This window comes from Panulirus ornatus, chromosome 30 (genome assembly GCF_036320965.1).
Source record: "Panulirus ornatus isolate Po-2019 chromosome 30, ASM3632096v1, whole genome shotgun sequence".
In the NCBI taxonomy this organism is placed as follows: domain Eukaryota; kingdom Metazoa; phylum Arthropoda; class Malacostraca; order Decapoda; family Palinuridae; genus Panulirus; species Panulirus ornatus.
In genome coordinates, this window is record NC_092253.1 from 9,381,725 (window position 1) to 9,399,147 (window position 17,423).

The window sequence follows — 17,423 nt, forward strand, 5'->3', positions numbered from 1 at the left end:
TAAGAAGCAGCATTGGAATTCATTAGTTATAGAATTGCTTTTGATGTGACCACCCCCTTGAGGGAGTTTCCAAAGAGAATGATTGTCAGAGATATAGATGGATAAGTAGGAACATATGGACTATCATGAAAAGGCTGAAAGAACTACAGCTCTGTAGCCTAGAAAGAAGAGAAAGATATATGATAACTATGCATGAAAACTAATTGAAATTATAAAAGGAAATATGTTAAACTTGAAAGTCTCTCAACTGGGTAGATACAAGGTTGTTAAGTCGTCAAGAATACCATGGATCACAAATGAAAATAATTCGGACAAAAATGTATGACAGTTCAACCAGGAAGCTAGAATGATATTCAATGTACTGCTAGGAGAAATAGGAAACAAGCATGGAATGACTACAGAAACACTTAAAACTTGACATCAATCCTAGACAAACCCAAAATGGATAATGAATAACGAAGGTGGCATCTAAGAAGAATTTTTGTATAGATTAAGCAAGATGTGCAATGAGCCTTTTGTGGTAGCCCAGAAATTTTGGCTAAATCTTATTGTATGCACTCATAGGTAGGCACACTCTCTCCTCTCCCACTTTTTTTCAGGTATGAATAACTTTTTCAAGCAGTTTACCAAAAGTTATGTGATTCATTGATATCATCTCATTGCCTGTGAGTGTTTGACATAGTTAATCATCCAGTGTAACAGATACTCATCTTTTGCTATTTCTTTCCATAGTATTTATTTGATTATCCATATGCATACATTTCCTCTTGTTTTTATTACAGGTATTCCTCCAGATATTTTCAAGGCTGTACTCCCATCTACTTTGAGGATAAGTGCTGTCCTATTGATTGGCTTTGCCGTAAGTATCATTTTCCCTGCTTTTTAATGCACTGTTAGAGATTGCTGTGCCTTAGATTAATGCACAACCTGTCATTTATTTGCTCTTGATCAAAATGTGTAATTCAAGCACATGAACTGATATATACTTTTGCACTGCTCACAAGCCAGTTATTAACCAAGAATCCCAGAGCATGGGTTTTAGGTATCAAAATGCTCACAAGTGAGCACGTAATATGTTGCACTTAGAACTTTTATTTTCTAAGTTTGCTTGTGATGTGAAAATTAATTTTAATTGACAAATTTCCTTGTCGGGATGTATTTTCAAAGGTGGTTCATTTTGAGAAGTTACCGTGAAAGTGTACGAACAACCACATTGTCATATCAGGATTTTTATCTAGTAACAGAAAGCTCTCCGTAGCTCAGATTCATACAGTTTGTGATGAAAACAATCACAATGAGAACAATAGAGATGTTTTTGTAAGTGTGACTTGAAGATATGAGGATATGAACCATTACCCCAGTTTTATTTAATTTGCCATGGAGTATTTTGTGGAATTACAGACTAGCTCAGTAGGGATGTGATTGGCATTCATGACAGTAAGTAAGGGGAATTGGAGTTGTTGATATCTTGTGGAATCTGTTGTTCCTTAGCTGGAAGGGTGTTTGTTGGTCAGTTTAGGTAAATTGCAGTACCATTGATACTTTTCACATATGTCTTAAGTGGCAGTTCAGGGCATTCACTTTGAATGTCACTGTGCTACGATATGGAAAGATTTTCTTGATCTGAAGTTTTTCTCTTCATATACCATGTAGTTTTCATGGTACAGTGGAAGCTCCATAATACATTTTTTGAAAAATTTCTTTCCATGTCTTCATTTTTATACTTTGTTAATAAAGGCTACACTTCTTTCATTGCACATTTCTTTTTCACTTCATGTTTTCCACTGTATGTCATTCAGTTTGCATTCTGTATTGTTATTTTGTATTCGCTGACCAGTCTAGTACTTTTTCATCTCTTTCACAGCTGGTGATAGTCGTATTCAGCCTGCAGGAAGTATAAATCCAGAGGCAAGCAGTAGAAACATCCAGGGAGGTAAGGAAGCATCTTTTTTCCCTGATTTCTATTTCATCCAGTAAATATCAAATAGAAATTTTCAGGTATAGCTACCACAAAAATGAGAGGATACATACATAATGCCTGGTCACTTTTTGTATATATGGAACTAATTTGGTTCTGTTTTTTTATCACAGTCATAGCTATGTACTGACAGTGACAACTTCACTTCAGGTAACAAGTGGTTCTCATATTAGTGCTCTAATGACAACAGTTGTTGTACATACTAGTGTATACTGTATTATTATTATTACTATTATTATTGTTATTATTATATCATTATCTTACTTGATTGCCATTTCCCACGTCAACAAGATAGCAGCAGGGAACAGACAAAGAAAGACCTATCCACTCATGTACTTACGTATACACATTCACACATATACAAGTACATATATATACATATATGTATATACATGTGTATGTGGGTGGGTTGGGCCATTATTTCGTCGGTTTCCTTGCCCTACCTTGCTAATGTGGGAGACAGTGACAAAGTTTAATGAATGAATAAGATATAAATGATATACATAACAACATATACACATATACATACACATACACAGACATATACATATGTGTGTGAAAGAAGAAAGCTGAGAGTGAATGTGAATAGGAGCAAGGGTATTAAGTTCAGTAGGGTTGAGGGACAAGCAGATTGGGAGGTAAGTTTGAATGGAGAAAAACTGGAGGAAGTGAAATGTTTTAGATATCTGGGAGTGGATTTAGCAGTGGATGGAACCATGGAAGCGGAAGTGAGCCACAGGGTAGGGAGGGGGCAAAGGTTCTGGGAGCATTGAAGAATGTGTGAAGGTGAAAATGTTATCTAGGAGAGCAAAAATGGGTATGTTTGAAGGAATAGTGGTTCCAAAAATGTTATATGGTTGTGAGGCATGGGCGATAGATAGGGTTGTGTGTAAGAGGGTGGATGTTTTGGAAATGAGATGTTTGGGGACAATATGTGGTGTGAGTTGGTTTGATCGAGTGAGTAATGAAAGGGTAAGAGAGATGCAGGGTAATAAAAAGAGTGTGGTTGAGAGAGCACAAGAGGGTGTATTGAAATGGTTTGGTCACAAGGAGAGAATGAGTAAGGAGAGATTGACAAAGAGGATATATGTGTCAAAGGTGGAGGGAATGAGAAGTGGGAGACCAAAGTGGAGGTGGAAGGATGGAGTGAAAAAGAGATTGAGTGATCAGGGCCTGAACATACAGGAGGGTGAAAGACGTGCAAGGAATAGAGTGAATTGGAACGATGTGGTATACCAAGGTTGATGTGCTGTCAGTGGATTGAACCAGGGCATGTGAAGCGTTTGGGGTAAACCATGGAAAGTTCTGTGGGGCCTGGATGTGGAAAGGGAGCTGTGGTTTCGGTGCATTACCCATGACAGCTAGAGACTGAGTGTGAACGAATGTGGCCTTTGTTGTTTTTTTCTAGCTCTACCTCATCCAAGCTGGGGAGGGGGGGGTGTCATTTCATGTGTCGGGGGTGGCAGCGGGAATGGATGAAGGCAGCATGTATGAATATGTATATTTGTATATATGTATATGTCTGTGTATGTATATGTATGTGTACATTGAAATGTATAGGTATATATATATGCATATGTGGGCGTTTATGTATATACATGTGTATGTGGTTGGGTTGGGCCATTCTTTTGTCTATTTCCTTGCGCTACCTCGCTAACGCGGGAGACAGCGTCAAAGTATAATAAACAATAAATAGATATATATTTTTTATTATACTTGGTCGCTGTCTCCTGCGTTAGCGAGGTAGCGCAAGGAAACAAACAAAAGAATCACCCAAACCCACCCACATACACATGTATACACATACACAGACATATACATATATACACATGTACATAATTCATACTTGCTGCCTTTATTCATTCCTATCACCACCTCACCACACATGAAATGACAACCCCCTCCCCCCTTACGTGCATGAGGTAGCACTAAGAAAAGACAACAAAGGCCACATTCGTTCACACTCAGTCTCTAGCTGTCATGTATAATGCACCAAAACCACAGCTCCCTTTCCACATCCAGGTCCCACAAAACTTTCCATGGTTTACCCCAGTTGCATCACTTGCCCAATTCGCGCTGTTCCTTGCACGCCTTTCACCCTCCTGCATGTTCAGGCCTCGATTGCTCATAATCTTCTTCAGTCCATCCTTCCACCTCCAATTTTGTCTTCCCACTTCTCATTCCCACCACCTCTGACACATATATCCTCTTTGTCGATCTTTCCTCACTCATTATTTCCATGTGACCAAACCATTTCAATACACCCTCTTCTGCTCTCTCAACCACACTCTTTTTATCACTATGCATCTCTCTTACCCTTTCATTACTTACTCGATCAAACCACCTCACACCACATATTGTCCTCAAATGTCTCATTTCCAACATATCCAGCCACTTCCACATAACCCTATCTATAGCCCACACCTCGCAACCATATAACATTGTTGGAACCACTATTCCTTCAAACATACCTGTTTTTGCTCTCTGAGATAATGTTCTCGCCTTCCACACATTCTTCAATGCCCCCTCCCCTACCCTGTGACTCACTTCCGCTTTCATGGTTCCATCCGCAGCTGAATCCACTCCCAGATATCTAAAACACTTCACTTCCTCCAGTTTTTCTCGTTTCTTGCATCAGCAAGGTAGCACCAGGGAACAGACGAAGAATGGCCCATCCACTCATTTACACATATATACATAAATCCCCACTTATGCACATATACATACATATACATATCAACATATCAATCCATATACATTTGCATACACAGACATATACATACATACACATGTTCATATTCATACTTGCTTGCATTCATCCGTTCCTGTTGCTTCCCTGCCCCACAGGAAACAGCGTCACTACCCCCTGCTTCAGAGGCATAAGTTTGTTGAGTATTCCTATGAAATAATTTGATCGGATATTGATTGAGAGGGTGAAGGCACATACAGAGCATCAGATTGGGGAAGAGCAGTGTGGTTTCAGAAGTGGTAGACGATGTGTTCATCAGGTGTTTGCTATGAAGAATGTGTGTGAGAAATGCTTAGAAAAACAGATGGATTTGTATGTAGCATTTATGGATCTGGTGAAGGCATATTATAGGGTTGATAGAGATGCATTGTGGAAGGTCTTAAGAGTATATGGTGTGGGAGGCAAGTTGCTAGAAGCAGTGAAAAGTTTTTACCAAGGATGTAAGGTATATGTACGAGTAGGAAGAGAGGAGAGTGATTGGTTCCCAGTGAATGTTGGTTTGCATCAGGGGTGTGTGATGTCCCCATGGTTGTTTAATTTATTCATGGATGGGGTGGTTAGGGAGGTAAAAGCAAGAGTTTTGGAGAGAGGGGCAAGTATGCAATCTGTTGGGGATGAGAGGGCCTGGGAAGTGGGTCAGTTGTTGTTTGCCAATGATACAGCTCCAATGGCTAATTTGGGTGAGAAACTGGAGGTTGGTGACTGAGTTTGGAAAAGTGTGTGAAAGGAGAAAGTTGAGGGTGAATGTGAATAAGAACAAGGTTATTAGGTTCAGTAGGGTTGTTGGACAAGTTAATTGGGATGTAGATTTGAATGGAGGAAAATTGGAGGAAGTGAGGTGTTTTAGATATCTGGGAGGGAACCATGGAAGCAGAAGTGAGTCACGGGGTGGGGGAAGGGGCAAAGGTTCTGGGAGCGATGAAGAATGTGTGGAAAAGACTGTTATCTCATAGAGCAAAAATGGGTAGGTTTGAAGAAATAGTAGTTCTAACAATGTTATATAGTTGCAAGGCATGGGTTATAGATAGGGTTGTACAGAGGAGGCAGAGGAGGTTGGATGTGTTGGAAATGAAATGTTTGAGGACAATATATGGTGTGAGGTGGTTTGAGAGATGTGTGTTTGGAAATAAAGAGTGTGGTTGAGAGAGCAGAAGAGGTAGTGCCAGGAATACAGACAAAAAGCCCACATTTGTTCACACTCAGTCTCTAGCTGTCATGTGTAATGCACCGAAACTACAGCTCCCTTTCCACATACAGGCCCCACAGACCTTTTCATGGTTCACCTCAGATGCTTCACATGCCCTGGTTCTGTGTATTTGCAGCACATTGACCTTGGTATACCACATTGTCCAATTCACTCTATTCCTTGTACACCTCTCACCCTTCTATGTGTTCAGGCCCCATTCACTCAAAATCTTTTTCACTCTATCCTTCCACCTCCAATTTGGTCTCCCGCTTCTTGTTCCCTCCACCTCTGACACATATATTCTTTGTCAATCTTTCCTCACTCGTTCTCTCCATATGTCCAAGTCATTTCAACACTCCCTCTTCTGCTCTCTTAGCCACACTCTTTTTATTACCACACATCTCCCTTACCCTTTCATTACTTACTCAATCAGACCACCTCACACCGCATATTGTGTATGTGTGTGTATGCGAGTGGATATCTTTCTTCATCTGTTTCCTGGTGCTACCTCACTTAAACAGGAAACTGTGATGAAGTATGAAAAAATACACACACACACACATATATATATGTATGTATATTTTTTTCATGCATATTTACCACTTCCCACATCAGTGAAGTAGTGTCAAGAACAGGTAACTGAGCCTTAGAGGGAAAAATCCTCGCATGGCTCCCTTCTCTGTTCTTTATTTTGGAAAAATAAGACTGGATGTGAGGATTTCCAGTCACCCACTCCCACCCCTTTTTGTCACCTTCTATGACACACAGGAAGTATATGGGAAAGATTCTTTCTCCCCAATCCCTAGGGATGATATATATACAAATGTACATATCATATTCATCCTTTTTCATCATGTGTTCCCAACACAGGAAACAGCATAAATACATGAAAGAAAAAAAATTATACAAATGTGTTCCTCTCATTTCTTTCACAATTGATCACTGCATCCCCACATCAGTAAAGTAGTGCCAGGAGCAGGAAACAAAGTAAGGCCACATCCCCTCACACCCATGTGCAACTACTACTTATCTGTTAATGTTATTATTATCATTATTATTATTACTATTATTATTATTATTATTATTATTATTATTATTATTATTATTATTATTACTATTATCATTATTATTATTATTGTTATTATTATTATTATTATTATTTTTTTTTTTTTCTTTTTTTTTTTTTTAAACTATTCGCCATTTCCCGCGTTAGCGAGGTAGCATTAAGAACAGAGGACTGGGCCTTTGAGGGAATACCCTCACCATTTCCCACATGAGCAAGGTAGCATCAAGAACAGAGGCAGAGCCTTAGTGGGAAAAATCCTCACTTGGCTCCTTGATTTGTTTTTTCTTTTGGAAAGTTATACAGGAATGGAGGATTTCCATCCATCTGCTCCAGCCCCTCTTAGTCTTCATTTATGAGCAGGGAATAGATGGACAGTATTCTTTCTCCCCCTGTTATGATTGTTATTATTATTATTATTATTATTATTATTATTATTATTATTATTGTTATTATTATCATTACTATCCCTGGGGATAGGGGATTAAGAATACTTCCCACGTATTCCCTGCGTGTCATAGAAGGCTACTAAAAGGGGGGGGAGCAGGGGGCTAGAAATCCTCCCCTCTCGTTTTTTTTATTTTTTAATTTTTCAAAAGAAGGAACAGAGGGGGCCAGGTGAGGATATTCCAAAAAAGGCCCAGTCCTCTGTTCTTAACGCTACCTCGCTAACGCGGGAAATGGCGAATAGTTTAAAAGAAAGAAAATTATTATTATTATTATTATTAATATTCTAGCCAAAGCTTAACAATTCAGATTCAAAAGACTGTGCAGTTTTAGAATTGATAAAGTATCAGACATAGAGCATAATACTCTTACTATCATGCAAAAAGTTGAATACTACAAAAACTTGAACAGCATGATGTTGAAAACAACAAACTTTGATTTCAAGAGGCAGTGTGGAAAATCTTGAAATTTTGTGCTGGCAGTAAACCAGATGAGCATAACAAATAAAGCACAGCATAAAACAAGGCTAGCAGAGCTTGATGAAGTGGTGTATGACTGGTTCAAGCATTGTAGACAAGTTAATGGGTACCAATCTTGCTTCCTTTTATGTGAAAGGCTAAACAGTAACACCACCCAAAAGTATATTTAATTTCAGGAATCCTCATGCTACTTGGTCTCATAATGTTTGAATTTTTGAGCTGTGACAATAGTATTATTATATTGGGTTTTAGGGAGGTAGAATGTTTGTAATGCCCATGTATCTTTTGAATATCAAATAGAAGGCAACTAAGAGGGGTAGGAGTGAGAAGCTGGAAGACCTTCCCTCTTGTATTCACTTTCTATATACAGAAACAAGTGAGCAATTTTCCTCAAAGGCTTTGTCATGTTCCTAACAATGCCTCACAAAGGCAGGAAAGGTAAGAAGGTATAGAAAATATATTATCGTCAAGACTATCATTACTTTTTCTTTATACTTCTTTACCATTTCCCAGGTGGTAAGTACGAAAGAAATTGCCCATGTATGTAGAATGTGACAAAGTGGAGGCAGGAAGTCTTCCCACCTTACATTAACTTTCAAAAACAAAGAAGGAAGGAGCCAAGCCAGGATTTTTTTCTGTAAGGCTCAGTCATATCCTTATGGTGCTACCTCACTTATGGGAAATAGCAAAAACATTTTTTTATACCTGTTTGTGATGTGAGAAGGAGATGGAATGAGTATTTTGAAGGTTTGTTGAATGTGTCTGATGACAGAGTGGCAGATATAGGGTGTTTTGGTCGAGGTGGTGTGCAAAGTGAGAGGGTTAGGGAAAATGATTTGGTAAACAGAGAAGAGGTAGTAAAAGCTTTGCGGAAGATGAAAGCCGGCAAGGCAGCAGGTTTGGATGGTATTGCAGTGGAATTTATTAAGAAAGGGGGTGACTGTATTGTTGACTGGTTGGTAAGGTTATTTAATGTATGTATGACTCAAGGTGAGGTGCCTGAGGATTGGCGGAATGCGTGCATAGTGCCATTGTACAAAGGCAAAGGGGATAAGAGTGAGTGCTCAAATTACAGAGGTATAAGTTTGTTGAGTATTCCTGGTAAATTATATGGGAGGGTATTGATTGAGAGGGTGAAGGCATGTACAGAGCATCAGATTGGGGAAGAGCAGTGCGGTTTCAGAAGTGGTAGAGGATGTGTGGATCAGGTGTTTGCTTTGAAGAATGTATGTGAGAAATACTTAGAAAAGCAAATGGATTTGTATGTAGCATTTATGGATCTGGAGAAGGCATATGATAGAGTTGATAGAGATGCTCTGTGGAAGGTATTAAGAATATATGGTGTGGGAGGAAAGTTGTTAGAAGCAGTGAAAAGTTTTTATCGAGGATGTAAGGCATGTGTACGTGTAGGAAGAGAGGAAAGTGATTGGTTCTCAGTGAATGTAGGTTTGCGGCAGGGGTGTGTGATGTCTCCATGGTTGTTTAATTTGTTTATGGATGGGGTTGTAAGGGAGGTAAATGCAAGAGTCCTGGAAAGAGGGGCAAGTATGAAGTCTGTTGGGGATGAGAGAGCTTGGGAAGTGAGTCAGTTGTTGTTCGCTGATGATACAGCGCTGGTGGCTGATTCATGTGAGAAACTGCAGAAGCTGGTGACTGAGTTTGGTAAAGTGTGTGGAAGAAGAAAGTTGAGAGTAAATGTGAATAAGAGCAAGGTTATTAGGTACAGTAGGGGTGAGGGTCAAGTCAATTGGGAGGTGAGTTTGAATGGAGAAAAACTGGAGGAAGTGAAGTGTTTTAGATATCTGGGAGTGGATCTGTCAGCGGATGGAACCATGGAAGCGGAAGTGGATCATAGGGTGGGGGAGGGGGCGAAAATTTTGGGAGCCTTGAAAAATGTGTGGAAGTCGAGAACATTATCTCGGAAAGCAAAAATGGGTATGTTTGAGGGAATAGTGGTTCCAACAATGTTGTATGGTTGCGAGGCGTGGGCTATGGATAGAGATGTGCGCAGGAGGATGGATGTGCTGGAAATGAGATGTTTGAGGACAATGTGTGGTGTGAGGTGGTTTGATCGAGTAAGTAACGTAAGGGTAAGAGAGATGTGTGGAAATAAAAAGAGCGTGGTTGAGAGAGCAGAAGAGGGTGTTTTGAAATGGTTTGGGCACATGGAGAGAATGAGTGAGGAGAGATTGACCAAGAGGATATATGTGTCGGAGGTGGAGGGAACGAGGAGAAGAGGGAGACCAAATTGGAGGTGGAAAGATGGAGTGAAAAAGATTTTGTGTGATCGGGGCCTGAACATGCAGGAGGGTGAAAGGAGGGCAAGAAATAGAGTGAATTGGAGTCATGTGGTATACAGGGGTTGACGTGCTGTCAGTGGATTGAAGCAAGGCATGTGAAGCGTCTGGGGTAAACCATGGAAAGCTGTGTAGGTATGTATATTTGCGTGTGTGGACGTGTGTATGTACATGTGTATGGGGGGGGGGTTGGGCCATTTCTTTCGTCTGTTTCCTTGCGCTACCTCGCAAACGCGGGAGACAGCGACAAAGTATAAAAAAAAAAAAAAAAAAAAAAAAAAAAAATTGTCATTTCCTATGATAGCAAGGCATTGCTAGGAACAGATGAGGAATGGCTCATATTCTCACGTCCACTTTCTAGCTGTCATATATGATATACTGAAACCAGAACCCTGCCTTCAAGTGCAGGCCACAAGGACCTTTTTATTGTTCTCCAGACTCCTTCATATGTCTTTTGGCAGCAAGTTACCCCTGTATACTTCAGTGCTCCAATTTGCTTGTCACATACATGCCTCCATACCCTCCTGCACATTCAGACCCCAGTATCTCAAAACATCTTTCACACCATCTTCCCACCTCCTCCTAGGTGTCCCCCTTTTCCTTGTTCACACTACTTTTGACATGTATGGTATTTATGAAATATCCAAAATGGTTTGGAAGGATGAAGGATGACTTAAAGGGTATGTGTGCATTATGATTGACAGCCAGAGAGTACACGAGTGTAACATTGTTTCTTTCTGAAGCTACTTCATTTAGATAGAAGCAGTTTGATATAGAAAAAGAATAAGACCTTCAAGGGAATAGGTCGTCCATCTCAGATCATTTACTGGTGGAATATAGGATACCATTGCATTCCAGAAATCAGGACAATAAGTGTGGATGATAAATGAACAGATATAATTTTCATACAGTAAAACCTCTTTTATCCATAATTCAAGACAATGAAATGTTTAAACCAACTTGTGTTTTTCAGTTTTGGTTGGCATCCCAAATACCCGAAAAAGACTGAAAAATGAAAGAATATTTGTAAAAACATTTCAAATTGTATACGCACTGCACTGCAGCAGTTAGTATACTCGCCACCTGATGTTTTGTTTATTTATATCTCTGATGCCTTTTGCCACCTGGAACTCCCTTAAGGATGTGGCTACAGCAGTGCCACTTCTTAGCTTGCATGCCTTACCCTTAACAGGCCACTGCCAGAGGGCAACTCTAGCACAGTGTTTACAGAGTCTCCTACCTCATGTTCTTATTGATGTTACTGATGTTCTGCCTGATGTTCCTTCCTACTACTTCTACCTAATGCTCCTGCCTAAATGTTCCTACCTATTACTTCTATGTAATGTTCCTACCATTTTGCTAAAAGGCAGTGCTAGCGTATTGTGCTCACCGTGGGAAAGTCTAGAGTTATGAAGAATGAGCTGTGTGAGTTAAGTGCTGTCAAATGTTATGTATTACAAGAGATTGTATGTTTGTAGACAGAATGCCAGTAGTCCACATGTAGGTGAGGCAGAAAGAAAAGACAGTTGCCTAGGTCAAAGGAGTGCAACTTTTCAACCACTGAAGTGCTGGCTCACTATGCAGCCATCACTAACCCTTCTGATACCCAGGCAGATAGGACTGGTAATGTACCTACCTGGTCAGTGGCTGCCTACGAACTACTACCTGATGTTTTTTGGCACTGGCTATTGTTTAACATGTTAGTGTTGTGTGCTGGTCTTACACGTTTGTGCATTTTGTGCATCCTTGATTACTATTCTGGAGAATAGCCCCTTTCAGGTATTTTCAGCAATAGCCTGACAGCTCCTTGAAGACATCTACATCTTTTACAAAGTGAAAGAGGAATGTTTTAAGCCTCAAAAAGAAGTTAGAGTTATGTAAGAGGCTGCCTAAGGGTAAGTCAAAGGTGGCACCTATAAAGGGCTTCACCATCTGCTAATTGCATCATCCCAAGCAATTAGCAGGACAGAACCATGAGGGACACTGCTGTTGACAGAGAAAAGGGGGACGCTAAATCCATCAACAACCACAGAGATAGATCAACTGGAGAGAAAGCTAGATATGAGGGAACAAAGTGAGGGAGGGAAACCAAAAGAGCGGAGCTTAAAAATGAGATCCCAATACCACACTCTGTCAAAATCCTTAGGTATGTCAAGGGCAACTACATATGACTCCCCAAAACTTTCAGGGATGATGACCAGACATTAGTAAGATAGGAATGAATATCACCAGAGGATCTTGCCTTGTAGAAGCCATACTGGTAATCAGAGAGAAGACTGTGATTTTTAAGGTGTTTAAGGATATGAGACATGAGGAGGGATTCAAGGACTTTGGAAATGGTAGATGTCAAAACAATATGACAATAGTTAGGGGTGTCAGAATGGTCACCCTGCTTCAGGAAGGGATGTATCAATGCATGTTTTCAAGGAGAAGGAAAAGTTTTGGTTTTTAAGCAGAAAAGGAACAGACAAGCCAGCACAGATGCAAGTTGAGAGGCACACTCTTTCAGTACATGGATATGGATGCCATCAGGACCATAAGCCTTGCTTTTGTCCAGAGAAAGAAACACTTTTAGAATAGTCAGAAAAGAGATTGTGGAAGGATCAGGAGGTGAAGGAATGTCAGTCATCCAAAATTGAGTTAGAGGAGAAATGGGAAACAAAGAGAATTCCTTTGTCAGTGGGAGAGACAGCTATAGTACCATCAGAATGAAAAAGTGAAGCAAAAGTAGAGTGACAAAAGTTGTTAGAAATGCCCATTAGATAAAGGCCATAGAGACTTATCAGTGGATGACGAGGAGAGGTTATCACACTTCCTTTGAATAAAGGAACACTTTACCTCATGGATAATGTACTTGCAGTGATTATGGGCAGTGGTAAAAGCTGAATGGGAGCCAGATGAAGGAGAGTTTTTCCAAACTCGATATGCCTGAATGGCCTCAGAACAGGAATGGTTGAACTATGGATCAGATGGAGAAGTTGTATTGGAGGAAGAGGGGATAAATGCTTCCATATCTGCAAGAATAACCTCTGTTATGTGTTTGGTGAAGACAAAAGCATCACCACATAAGATACAGTAATTTACCCAAGGAAAGTCAGAAAGAAGTTATGAAAGTTATTCCATTCAGCTTTGTTCATTTGCCAGTATTTACGGCTGCTGGAGAGGGAGGTGCTGTTAGAATAGATGAATTTATGAGGGTGTGATCATAGGAACCAATTGGGGGCAAGATTATGTATTTACAGCGGGATAAAGTAATGGTGAAAAATAAATGCAAAGTATTAGGAGAGTGGTCACAGCAGTCAGGTATATGAATAGAGTGGGAGATGATTTGCTCTAAGTCATTGAGAATGGAGAATGTGAGGGCTTTAATCCCTCCACCACCTGTATGGAAGGAATTCAACCATTCCCTATGGTGAACATTGAAATCCTCAAGGTAGAGGATCCCAGTTTGCAGATGAAAGGATGTCACAGACTCATGACAGGGGTTTAGATAGCTGAAGAAGGATATGAAATTTGTAGAATTAGGAGAGCAATAGGCAAAACAAAGGAAAAGTGTGGAAGTAGGGAGACAGAACTTCAGCCACATAACATTAGAGTGTGGAGACTCAAGGTCCTTGAGGCATGCAACGGGTGTGTTTATGTTGGAATAAGCACAAACACCACCGTTGAACCAGAATTCTGAGTGGAGGTTATAGTTAGATATGTAAAAGGGACTAGTGAGAACGTCATTAGATGAGTTTGTCTCAGAGAGAAGTAAGATATTAAATGTACTAGACAGATGGTGTTCAACTGAGGTGAGTTTATTAGAAAGATGACGAATGTTGGTATAGTAAATAGAGAAAGAGGAAGGTTTAACAGAGAAGGAAAGGTCATGGGAGTAGCCAGCGCTGCTACTACCAGAGCCCTCCCTCTCATTTGCAGTCGAGTCAGGCAGAAACTGGAGATTCTTAGCACCCCATGATGCCAGGGACTAGGGGCCATTAGATTTGAGAGACTCGGTCACGGTGATACTTACAAATATTTGAGTGAACAGCGATTGGCAAGAGTACTTACAAAAAAGTAATAATGATAAGTTAGGTTTGATTAGGTGTATGGTGCCTGTAAGAAGATGGTAGGATGAGCCTGGTAGTCCCATTTTGATGATATGTAGAGATTAAGATGGTCCTAGACACCACTTTAATGCTAGTTAGTCAGGACAGTAGTACCACTGTGGGTAGTTGTCAACAGCCTAGTACCTGCCATTGCTATGCACATCTCATTTTTCTCTGTATGTATATTCATTAACTATATGTGATTTCTATTTGTGCAAGGATTTCACAGAACATAACCCCCTCATAAAGTGAGGGATGGGCAATTTTTGAATTATTTGATGTATTAATGAAAACTCAAATAATTAGAATTTTTTTCATCCAAAATGGTTCATTCTCCAAGCATTTGGATAACAGAGGTTTTACTGTAAATTTAGTACAATATTAAGACAACAGCTTTATTCCCTACTCATCAAAGCTTTTAAACTCTTTACCTTTTCATGTCTTTCCAATGACCTGGCACATTTTAAAAGACAGGTTTGTCACTTAATCAAAAATTTTTGATACTTTCCCTTGTCTTTTCTTTTTACGTTTTATAATTCTCTCTTATTTCAATTAAGCTCCAACCTTGTTGTGGACTTTTGTCCATGATTGGAGCCTTAAAAAGAAAAAATAAGTGTACAAGAGAAGTTGAAGAATTTAGGCAAAACAATTCTGCGTGAGGTTCAGGAAAATAAGGAGGCACTAAAAGAGTACATTTGTAGATTATATCACAATTACATGTGAAAAAACAGGATTAAAGATATAAGAAAGGTGTTAAAAAAAAAATAATGGATAAAAATTGATTCTTTCAGTATGTAACTATGAATGGACAGCAGAGAAAACAGTATAAGGCTAATGGGAAGTAATTATGTAAGAGATGTGGCATTGGTATAGTGGGAGTAGATGATAGAAAGTAAGAGGCATGAATATGATATAACTAAGATGTAAGAAGAGTGGTGGTTTAGTGGGAGTAGATGATAGAAAATAAGAGGCATGAATATGATATCATACCTAAGATGTAAGAAGAGTAGTGATATGATTAAAAACCAGAAATCATGTGGAATGGATGAAATGATGAATAAGACAGCAATGAATGCATATGAAAATGGATCATGGTAGGATTCATATGTGAGTCTGTAGCTTATGACTGCATACAGGCATTGATTTTTCCAATGCAGGAAGGTATTGGGAGTAAAATTATCTGCAGTGTTTACAGAGAAACAAGTTTGATTTATTAGTTGGTTATGATTGTCTTTAAACATTGCTTAGGGAAAGACAAGGTTTTCAGAAGAAAAGAGGATGCTAACTTTAGAGAAAAAGAGGAATGGTACACTTGAGTGTGGGAATTTTTACTTTTGATTTTGTGCATGGAAGAATATTGGGTTCTGTAATGAATCACAGTGAGAGTAAAAGCTGCCAAGTAAAGCGTGGCGTATCACATTTGAATCTCATAGCTAATAAGTCGATGCTTATAAATTTACAATCAAACCTATTTTCAATCAGTCATCATTTGTCAGAGTTCTCACATCTTCCCTTACCTAGCCATCTGTACCATATAACTAGCCTGATCTCATTCCTTAATATGTTCCATTCTTATGTTCCACAGCCACTTAATTTTTTCTTGGATTGGTTCATCTCAGTTTTTATAGTGTTGTTGTGAACTTTTATTTAAGAGAATTTTTTATTGGAAATTTTTCTTTTCCCACTGCTTGCAACCAGTGAAATGTGATTATGATACCTATCTTAGAAGTGAGAAGGAGATTAGCTTTTCTACATGTACTGAAATTAGTTAAAAGTTTTAACTATCCCATTATACTAAAAACTGTTAGTGGGTTTGATTTTGCATATGTGCAAAGGAACATGATTTGATGCATATTATGAAACCAAGATCAGTCTTCTCATTATCCTTTAATGGCCTACCTCATTAGATGCATATGTTCTCATACATCTTATAGATATATTTGTTACTAATATCTCTTGTATTTTTTACTGAACAATTATCGGTAAGACACTTTTCACAAACTGAAACTTGTTTTACTTTTTAACCAGTATTTCATATCTTCATCCACAAGTTGGTATTGCAAATGTGTGCACATTGCCCAAGGATTCTGGTCCATGTGAAGGTGATATATACCGCATATATTACGACGTGGAGGCATCAGAGTGTAGGCAGTTCTCTTATGGAGGATGTGAGGGCAACCGTAATAACTTTATAGATTTTGAGGAGTGCCATCAGTTGTGCAGCAAGACACCGAAACCTTCAGAGTCAGGTGTGGTACCCTGATTTAGCTGATATGTGCTGACTTTGTCCAAAACAGTCAAAAGTTTCCTCTTTTTGAGGTATGAGAATTTAGAATTTCACCCCTGTATTATCATCGTATAATGTATAATAGACTATTACCTGTATTTGACCTTGAATTACATACTCTCAGTATTTGATGACATTATTCTGAACTTCTTTCACTGATATCAAAGCATCCTTTTTTAGATATCCAGTTGTAATAATCCTTTTTAATCATTAAGTATCAGTTAGTTATGCATATCTTTCTTTTTTTTTCATACTTGATTGCTATTTCCCGCATTAGTGAGGTAGCACCAGGAACAGACAAAGGCCACATTTGCTCACATCCATTCTCTAGCTTTCAAGTGTAATGCACCAAAACCACAGCTCCCCATCCACTGCCAGGCCCCATAGACATTTCCATGGTTTACCCCAGCTTCTTCACATTCCCTGTTTCAGTCCATTGACAGCACATCGACCCTGTATACCACATTGTTCTAATTTACTCAGTCCTGTACACACCTTAATCCTGAATAAATTGCATTGAATAATGTCATCTCATTCGCGAGGTCTACAGGCTATAAATCTAATTCTAAAGATTTTATTACGTCCATTACCAGAGTTGAAATGTGGATTCAGGTAGAATTGTTCTCTATGATGTTTCCACTCTTTCCCTCTCTTTGGGTAATTCACCATGTATTCATGAGTTCTTTGCTTATGGAGATAGGTTACTTCAAAGATAGGTCTCATGGTCTGTATGGATCACATGCCCTGTTGATTTAACCCCTTAACCCCTCTAAACCGATATTTATGCAAGTGAGCAACTTCCCTAGACATAGATTTATACCCCAAGTATCACACTTTTATTTCAAG

The 17,423-nt window shown here is 39.2% G+C and overlaps 1 protein-coding gene across 4 annotated transcripts in view; it reads left to right on the top strand.

Annotated features, from left to right (window-relative positions):
* Positions 1-17,423, top strand: part of LOC139758397 (uncharacterized) — a 135,936-nt gene that overhangs the window by 96,741 nt on the left and 21,772 nt on the right. For 2 of the 4 annotated variants that reach the window (XM_071679751.1, XM_071679754.1), the window contains exons 24-26: positions 783-859; positions 1,865-1,933; positions 16,342-16,539. In XM_071679751.1, the coding sequence (XP_071535852.1) occupies positions 783-859; positions 1,865-1,933; positions 16,342-16,539 (344 nt within the window). The remainder of the gene's footprint in view (positions 1-782; positions 860-1,864; positions 1,934-16,341; positions 16,540-17,423) is intronic. The other 2 variants (XM_071679752.1, XM_071679753.1) reach the window with 1 other exon arrangement.